The sequence below is a fragment of the Protobothrops mucrosquamatus genome, unplaced genomic scaffold (genome assembly GCF_001527695.2).
Source record: "Protobothrops mucrosquamatus isolate PMUCROS unplaced genomic scaffold, P.Mucros_1.0 scaffold1523, whole genome shotgun sequence".
Taxonomy (NCBI): Eukaryota; Metazoa; Chordata; class Lepidosauria; order Squamata; family Viperidae; genus Protobothrops; species Protobothrops mucrosquamatus.
In genome coordinates this window covers 197362-206699 of record NW_015387695.1, presented here as the reverse complement: position 1 = coordinate 206699, position 9338 = coordinate 197362, and the positions used below count along the sequence as shown (strand labels likewise).

The window sequence follows — 9338 nt, the reverse complement described above, 5'->3', positions numbered from 1 at the left end:
ATGGTTTTAGAATCTTCCTACTTTAAATGTACATTGTATATCCAGAGGAAAAAGAGAGGGGGGAAAAAGTCATTGCTGTCAGCAATGAAACGCTGGCCTCATTCCAATTTAACTACATGCAAAGCAGAATAGAAATGCTTTTGAAAAGATTAATCCTAAATAGCTGATAAAATGTTTGGAACTTAAAAAGATTTCTGAGAGGAACTCTGAAGGACCAACAAAATTGCAGAGAATGAAAGGCTCGGTACAGTCTGCATAACGTTGGACTAGGAAACTCTGTTCTAGCCTTCCGTACCATCATTTTCTCTATCATTCTTCTCATCAGAGATGAATTTTTAATTCAATTTTTATATAGGAAGCCAGTTTGGTTTAATGATGAAGGCACCAGGCAAGAACCAGGAGATGGTGAGTTCTAGTCCTCCCTTAGGCATGAAAGCTGACTGGGCGACTTTGGGCCAATCACCAGGAGACGGTGAGTTCTAGTCCTGCCTTAGGCATGAAAGATGGTTAGGCGACTTTGGGCCAATCACCAGGAGATGGTGAGTTCTAGACCTGCCTTAAGCATGAAAGCTGGCTGGATGACTTTGGGCCAGTCACCAGGAGACTGTGAGTCCTAGTCCAACCTTAGGCATGCAAGCTGGGTGATTTTGGACCAATCACTAGGAGACCATAAGTTCTAGTCCCGCCTTAAGCATGAAAGCTGACTGGATGACTTTGGGCCAATCACCAGGAGACGGTGAGTTCTAGTCAAGCTGGGTGATTTTGGACCAATCACCAGGAGATTGTGAGTTCTAGTCCTGCCTTAGGCATGGAAAGTAAGCTGGGTGACTTTGGGCCAATCACCAGGAGATTGTGAGTTCTAGTCCCGCCTTAGGCATGGAAAGTAAGCTGGGTGACTTTGGGCCAATCACCAGGAGATTGAGAGTTCTAGTCCCAACTTACACATGTAAGCCAGCTGGGTGACAGGCCACTCACTCTCAGCTCATGATGTCAAGCTCAGGGGACAAGCCGGCCAGTCAATCCTGCCTCAACCATCAATCAACTCAGCTGATTAAAAAAAAATGGAGCCCACTTGTGGGTCAATGATGGGAAGAAAAAAAAATCTAATGTTTACATAGAGTGCTTGGATCTCCATCCAAAAATATGTCTCGGACCACCACACAACTTCTGGGATCCCCACCTTCCAATAAAACCCCCTGTAAATGAAAACATTTCTCAAACCATGCTCACCGATTCATCGGGCCCCTTGGACGAACGTTTTCCTGTTGGACCTTAACGCTTTTCCCCAACGAGATTAGCAAAAGAAGGAAAGGAGACATGAGGTTTTGACTCAAAGCAAGTGGTAGCACTTGGAATTTGTAAACGTATTTATTGCGCATAAGAGTAAAATTAAAAACACGGTATGAACGTAATAAATAATCTTCGCACAGGGGTTAGGCATTCATACAGTCCCTCACATGTGATGACGGCTTAGCCAGGGGTCTCCAAACTTGGCAACTTTTAAGACTTGTGGACTGCAACTCCCAGAATTGCTGGTTGGGGAATTCTGGGAGTTGAAGTCCACAAGTCTTAAAGTTGCCAAGTTTGAAGACCCCTGCTCTAGGGACACCCAAATATCCTTTTCTCTACAGGAGAAAATATGGATTCAGTTCCAGCGAGATTATGAGGTTGCAGGAGGTCTCTCTCTTTTTGGGCTGCACAGTCATTTTCATGGGGAGGAATGACTGTGGAATTTCAACATGCAATTCTTCCAGGAGACTCATCTCCCCCCACCCAGCTTATCCCCATGTTTGCATGGTCTGGCCTAGACCAGAGACACAGACATATGGAACTATGTCTTTCTTCCGTCTAACCTTAGATTCACCATCCTTCAACAAATGCAAAATGAGGATGTAAATGAAGCTTAGTGCTAGGTGTTGGCTGCTGGAAAGACTTAGAACAGGGGTCTTCAAACTTGGCCCTTTTATGACTTGTGGACTTCAACTCCCAGAATTCCTCAGCCAGCGTGCCACGCTGGCTGAGGAATTCTGGGAGTTGAAGTCCACAAGTCATAAAAGGGCCAAGTTTGAAGACCCCTGCCTTAGAACATCACCTGTCAATAGCCAGAGCAAGTCCCAGACCTATAGCTTCACTGACCCCAATCAACACAATTACTCCAGATGATATCCATGGATCAAACAAACTACAGGGCTTTGTCTAGCCACGCAGCAATTAGTTATTTCCAGTTGCACTGCTTAACAGATTATTTAGAGCACACCGATTACAAAAGCAAGCAAGCTTGACAACAGGGAGAATAAAAAGAAGAGTTTGGAGGCATCATCGATCAATGATCTCCCAAAAAGATGCAGATGATGTGGAGGGCGATCTAAAAAAACATGATTCTGCTTTGTAGGCAAGACGCAGCCTTTGCTGGGAAGAAAACAAGTCATTTAGGTGGTTGTCGGGAAGTTCTACGGCTGGATCTCCTCAGCCCTATACATGATGGACTGCTGCTTCTTGGAGAATTCACCCTCCATTGTGGAGACTGGGGTAATCTACAAGAGAAAGCAGAAAAGTAAACAAACAAACAAACAAACAAACAAAACGTCCAGGGGATCCAGGAGAACCAGCAGAGATTGATTATACTCTAAAACTAGGAGGATAAGATGACCACATCGTTAAAAGAAATATAAAATTGGGGTAATAAGAATTAAGAGATGGGGGAAGGCTTCTTATCTACCACCCATTTACTCTGACCATTTAGTACTTCAGATTCTTGTAGAGAGCTTTAGCATGCAAGAAACCTGTATTCTGTCATGGTTCCGACAGATGAAACTCTTCAAAGAACTTCGAGGCATTGTTTACCTTAAAGAATCTTTATTCGAGAAGCATAGCATCGGCACGTACACAGGCAAAGCCAAAATCTGAATTCCCCTCCCCTGAGCACATAGTATCAAAGCACAATTCCCTCCTCTAATTAACAGTCATAAATCACATTCTCCAATTAGTTTGAAATGCAGGCTTTCCCTCCAGTTCTTCAACCCGGCCATTTCTTATTGTCTCTTATTTCAAAAAACCTTGGTTCTCACACTAGTTACAATATTGTTATGTCTAACTAAACTCCCATGCACATTCCTCCTCCCCCTCGCCAGTATCATCTAATTCAGTGGTTCTCAACCTTTTTAATGTCGCGACCCCCAACCGGTCGTAAGTCGAGGACTAATCCGGTCGTAAGTTGAGGACTAAACCGGTCGTAAGTCGAGGACTACCCAACCGGTCGTAAGTCGAGGACTTTCCCTGCCCGGGAGCGCCACGCATGCGTGGTTCCGCCCCCTGCGCCGGCCGAGGCGTAGCTGGCAAGCGGCAGAGACGAAGCAGGCCGACCACCAGCTGGCCCAGCTCAAGGGAGGTAAGGCACCCGCTGGAAAAGGGGGAAAAAATGGCGGACAGCCTTGCTTGGTGACCCCCGTGAAATGGTCGATCGACCTCAAATGGGGTCGCGACCCATAGGTTGAGAACCGCTGATCTAATTCTAAGAGTAAAACATAAGAAGGAAAATGGCTGCATCTCCATATGTTGTCAAAGTAAGAACATCCGATGTTGGCAGCGTTGACATATTCATTTGACTTCCTGATTTTCCCCACGCTCAACAAGTAGTGTTCAAAGGGTGACAATAAATTGGGGTAGATATTGCTTAAATCAGGGGTCTCCAACACCCTAACCCAGAAACCGGTCCGCGCAAACAAGCAAAGCCCCATCTGTGGGATGCAGGTACCACACGAAACCATGCTCCCTCCGGTCTGTGGAAAAACCTCTCTCCACGGAACCGGTCCCTGGCGCCCCAAAGGTTGGGGGCCACTGGCTTAAATTACCCACCCTTGGATTCTCTCCCCTCCCACCCCGATCATGGGGGAAGAAGGACAGTTCCATTTATACTCACAGTTTATCTGGGGATGTCAAGCAAATGATCTGCCCCTGTGAAGTTTGGGGTTCCTCTTTGACTGCAGAAGGAACACAAGAGGCGTTAGCGAGGAGGTTGCCTCTTCCATGCTTAGTTTTTCAAAAAATACAAGAACGAAGCAGGACTCCACTTGCCTTTACAAGATGATGTGAGGTTCAGGGTAATTTGGCTGACTCCAGCTCCGAAGGTCACGTTGTTAATTGATTCTGGAAAAACAAAATGCACAATCTTTCGTGCAAGCCGATGGGAAATTCGGTATTTATTACATTACATTTATTACATTTATACCTGGCCTTTTCACCAACGAATGTCACTTAACCAGCTAACAATAGTAAAGGGGATGGGGAACCAGTCAGTCGCTCTCAGCCCAACCCACCTCACAGGGTCGTTGTGGGGAAAATGAGAGAAGGAAGGTATGGAACACTTTGAGTTATTTGCTAGGTCCAATTGCACATGGCTGTGAGCGCCACCATCGGCCTCTGAATATTCAAAAATGCAAATTCCTCTTTGGTGCCATCAGAATTTGAAGATACAGGGGCCTCAGCACTGCAGTCTCTATCTGCAGGTGTTCGGCAGTTTCAGATCCACTTTCAGTTACTACAGCTACGGTATGAACTGCTTTGGGATACCTGAAGAGACGTCAACTTGGGTGCAAAGTAAACATTTTAAAATGTATTCTTGAAAATGCCAAAAATTGTGCATCTCCAAAGTGTGACTATATACAATGCTAATTGAAAAGGCACCCAGTGGGTCCTTTTGGAAACTGATCTTTTTCCAGCTAACCCAAACATTCAGGACAGTGAGAACAATCAACCAGTGGAACAGCTTGGCTCCAGAAATCGTGGGCGCCCCATCACTGGAGGTTTTTAAGAAGAGACTGGACAGTCATTTGTCTGAAATAGCATAGGTTCTCCTGATTGAGCAGGGAGCTGGACTAGAAGACCTCCAAGGTCCCTTCCAGCTCTATTCTATTCTATTCTATTCTATTCTATTCTATTCTATTCTATTCTATTCTAGTCCAGTCCAGTGGGGCATCCTTGCATGGAGCTGCCAATATCTAACTTGCTTGTCCTTTTCTCAAACTGGTGGCATCAAGACATTGGTATGTGGGTTTGGAAGGCAACATTCAAACTAAGACTCTCTCTGGAGCAGTCCAGCTGCCCTTCCTGCAAGCAAGGAGACTTTCAAACAAAAATAGGTCTTTTTTTAGACACTTACGTTCAGGAGTACTGATGGCACGGATCTGTTCCAAGGATCTGTTAGTTATGGGAGACGGTCGGTTTAGGCTGCAAAAGGAAGCTAAGAAGGAAGAAAAAAAAAAAAGAGAGAAGGACAATGTTAGCCACAGATAATACCCTGCAGTGAGGCACAACTGGACCAAAGGTGTGTTAGCCCAGTCCCCTAGCTTTCTACAAGCGATTTATTTGATATTTATTTATTTGTATCCCGCCTTTATTATTTTGACAAATAACTCAAGGTGGCAAACATATGCAGCGCATCTTCCTCCCTCTATTTTCCCCACAAAAACACCCCTGAGATGTAGGTTCAGCTGAGGGAAAGTGACGGGTCCAAAGTCACTCGGCTGGTTTTTGTGTCTAGGTGGGGGGGGAGAGGGACTAAAACTTGCTGTCTCCTAGCGATCGGTTCAAAGTCACCCAACTGGCTTTCCTGCCTAAGGCGGGACTAGAATCCACTGCCTCCTGGTGATTAGCTCAAAGTCACCCAGCTGACTTTCATGGGCTAAGTCAGGACTAGAACTCCCCGTCTCCCACTTTCTAGCCTGGTGCCTTAGAAGACCAAACTGGATGGGGAGCAGCCTACCTTTATCGCTTTGTCCGCTCCCCAGAGATTTAAGCCTGGTCGCCATGCTCCTGCTGCGCTTCGTCTGAATGGCCTCGGCGGCTTTCTTAGCAGAGTTGAGGATGGTGAAAGTACTCAGGGACAAATTCCTACAAGGAGAACAAACAGCGCAGGGCTGGTGTTTTCATCCCAGCTCTAGGAGCTTTAAACATCCCCCGGCTGAGTGCTGGAGATGTATAACACCAGGGTTAAAATAGCCATCCCCAACCTTTATGGCTTGGAGACCCGGTGGGATGGGGAGGGGAGGGCAGGGAGAGGAGAACCGGCCGGCCGCTTGCGCAAGTTGAGCTGTCCGCATGCGCAGCTGTGCCAGCCAGCCAGCCACTTGTGCGGCCCAGTTCTGAACGGGCCACGGTCCAGGGGTTGGGGACCCCTGGTTTAAAACAGATTAAGTGCATTTTCACGCAACACGTGCTGAAAAGGGAGGGAAGAGATCCAGAAGCGTACCTGGGTCTGGGCTTCGTGGCTTCAGGCCCGGGCACTGTAAACATAGCACGGGCCGAGAGAGGAGATCGCAGAGGTAGAGAATTCCTTTGGGTAAGTGGGGGGGCCTTGTCCATCTGATTCTGAGGATGAGCAGTCCTCTCCAAGGTTGAGGGCTGTTATTTAAAGGAGAAAACAGAAGGGGGCTAAAGAACCAGTGCGGCAGCAAAGCACCCGAGGGCAGGGCAGGAAGCAACGGATGGAAACTAATCAAGGAAAGAAGCAACCTGGAACTAAGGAAGAATTTCCTGACAGTGAGGACAATCAACCAGTGGAACAACCTGCTTCCATAAGTTGTGAATGCTCCAACACTGGACGTTTTTAAGAAGAGACTGGACAGCCACTTGTCTGAAATGGTATAGGGTTTCCTGCCTGAGCAGGGGACTGGACTAGAAGACCTCTAAGGTCCCTTCCAGCTTCTATTCTATTCTATTCTATTGTCTGAGATGGTATAGGTCCTCCTGCTTGAGCAGGGGGCTGGACTAGAAGACCTCCAAGGTCCCTTCCAGCTTCTATTCTATTCTATTCTATTATTCTATTCTATTCTATTCCATCCCAAAATTCTATTCTATTCTATTCTATTCTATTCTATTCTATTCTATTCTATTCTATTCTATTCTATTCCATTCCAATCTATTCTATTCTAATTCTACTCTACTCTAATTCTATTCTACTCTACTCTTATTCTTATTCTAACCTCAACCACATCTCTGCAGAATGAAGCCATCTTTCTTTGTTTGTAAAATTTACTGGCCGCTCATTTTACTTCAGGTAACTCTGGGGGGCTTGCAAGGTAGATTCACTTAACAGCTGTGTTACTCACTTAAGAACTGCAGTGATTCACAGTGGCAAGAAAGGTTGCAACATGGGGCAAAAGCCCCTTAACCACGGTTTCGCTTAGGGACAGAAAATTTGGGTTCCATTGTGGGGGTAAGTTGAAGGCTAACGCCATATTGCCCCTCTCCCCTTCCATGGAGAAATCTACTCTTAAGCAGCCCAGCTTGAGTGGCTTCAGAATGAGCTTGACGGGACTTGACCACAGCCGAACAGCAGATCAGTACCGGCCTGGCCGTCAACGTGTTGCGGCCTTCGTCATCCACGCTCAGCTCCTGGCCTTGCTCAGCGTCCGCCTCCAGCTGCTCCTCGTACTTCTTCATATCGTACTCCAGCTCAGCCGCCAGCTGCTTGTCCATGGCAAAGAACTCTTTGATCTCATGGCGATAGTCTTGCATCACCTCCTGGAGCAAAAAACAACAACACCAAAATAAAAGCAAAAAGGTTGGAGACGGTGGTGGGATTCAGCCAGTTTGCACCATTTCGGCAGAACCGGTAGCTCATTTATTTTTTTTGCCCAGGCCCAGAATGGAATTCCAGAAGTGGCATCCACACAGAGAACCGGTTGTTCCCATATTTGAATCCCACCACTGGTTGGAGAGGGCTGGAAGGAAGTTTGCTGGTTGGGTGTTCTGAATGGATTTGCGTTGATTTATTTATTTATTTAACCTACATCCTGTCTTCATCCTTTTTATGAACAATTCAAGGTGGCGAACACATCTAAGACTCCTCCTTCCTTCTATTTTCCCCACAGCAACAACCCTGTGAGGTGACCAGGGAATTCTGGGAGTTGAAATCCACACATCTTCCAAGTTGCCAAAGTTGAAAACGCATCTATAGCGATGGCGATAGCACTTAGACTTATATACCGCTTCACAGTGCTTTACAGCCCTCTCTAAGCGGTTTACAGAGTCAGCATATTTGCCCCCCAACAATCCGGGTCCTCATTTTACCGACCTCGGAAGGATGGAAGGCTGAGTCAACCTTAAGCCGGTGAGAATCGAACTGCTGGCAGTGGGCAAGGTTAGCCTGCAATACTGTATTTTAACCACTGTGCCACTATGGAAAGGAAGGAAGGAAGGAAGGAAGGACACTTAGACAGTGCTTTACAGCCCTCTCTAAGCAGTTTACAGAGTCAGCATATATTGTCCCCAACACATCTGGGTCCTCATTTTACCGAACTGGGAAGGATGGAAGGCTGAGTCAACCTTAAGTCGGTGAGAATCAAACTGCTAGCAGTTGGCAGGATTAGCCTGCAATACTGTATTCTAACCGCTGCACCACCAGGGCTCTATAAAGTATTGTCTTAGCTAAATCAAGATTGACTATCCCTACGCTTGGCTTCCACGGTGGAACATGAAAATGTCCCACTACCGCAAACCCTCCAGGTGGGATAGCAATATCCCCCCCCCCCCCGGACTCAAAATTTTAATGGAATATCACGGTTGAGAAAGATTACCCGGAGGTAATTCATGAGGTCCCTCAATGCCGGAAGTTTATTTTGCTCCAACAAGGTCTTCAGCGAAGTAACGATGGGAATGACGTTTTCAATGAAATTCTTCTTTTGAACCTAGAGTTTGGATTGAACACAAAGAGATAACGTTTAGGTGGGGAGGGCTGTCCACTCCAAACAATGGAGAGAGCACAGAATGAGGAAAGCCTTTGTAGAGATGGGATCAACTTTGGGCATTTGAGAACGTTTCCAGGAAGAGTGACTTGTGGCACTACAAGCAAGATGAGAAGTGAGGCGTCTCTTCCCACTGAAAGCAACTGTCAAATTATTTTGCTCTGGAGCAAGTAAAAGGAACAACCTACTCCAGGTAGCACTATTTGTAAGACTCACTTGTGAAATCAGCTTCTTCTGGGCCACCTGCATGACGGCGTTGGCCATGGCCAATTGATCTTCTTCCGGTTGGATGTCTTCTTCCGGTCTGGATCTCATGGCCGAGAGTTTGATTTCCTTGCAGTTCAAGATCTCAAAGGTATCCGAGAGCAGCTGGCTGGCTTCCATATTGAGAGGGAGGACCCCGTCCACAAAACAGGCTGCAATCAAGTTTGGAGAAAGGAGAAGGAGAACACCAAATGTCTATGGAGATTATTCATTGTCCAGGACCTGGTTGTCCCAAAGGTGCTTTTTTTTCATGAGGCAACTGGACTTTCTTGTTTTCCTTTGAAGACGTTTCGCTTCTCATCCCAGAAGCTTCTTCAGCTCTGACCGGAT

The 9338-nt window shown here is 46.5% G+C and overlaps 1 protein-coding gene across 1 annotated transcript in view; it reads right to left on the bottom strand.

The window, feature by feature from the left end:
* Positions 1–2425: 2425 nt before the first annotated feature.
* Positions 2426–9338, bottom strand: part of NCAPD3 (non-SMC condensin II complex subunit D3) — a 46097-nt gene continuing 39184 nt past the window's right edge. Inside the window, exons 27-35 of the mRNA XM_029285331.1 lie at positions 8961–9160; positions 8577–8687; positions 7345–7521; positions 6248–6399; positions 5762–5889; positions 5159–5239; positions 4075–4146; positions 3920–3980; positions 2426–2534 (exon numbers count right to left, since the gene is read on the bottom strand). Coding sequence (XP_029141164.1) covers positions 2426–2534; positions 3920–3980; positions 4075–4146; positions 5159–5239; positions 5762–5889; positions 6248–6399; positions 7345–7521; positions 8577–8687; positions 8961–9160 — 1091 coding nt within the window. The remainder of the gene's footprint in view (positions 2535–3919; positions 3981–4074; positions 4147–5158; positions 5240–5761; positions 5890–6247; positions 6400–7344; positions 7522–8576; positions 8688–8960; positions 9161–9338) is intronic.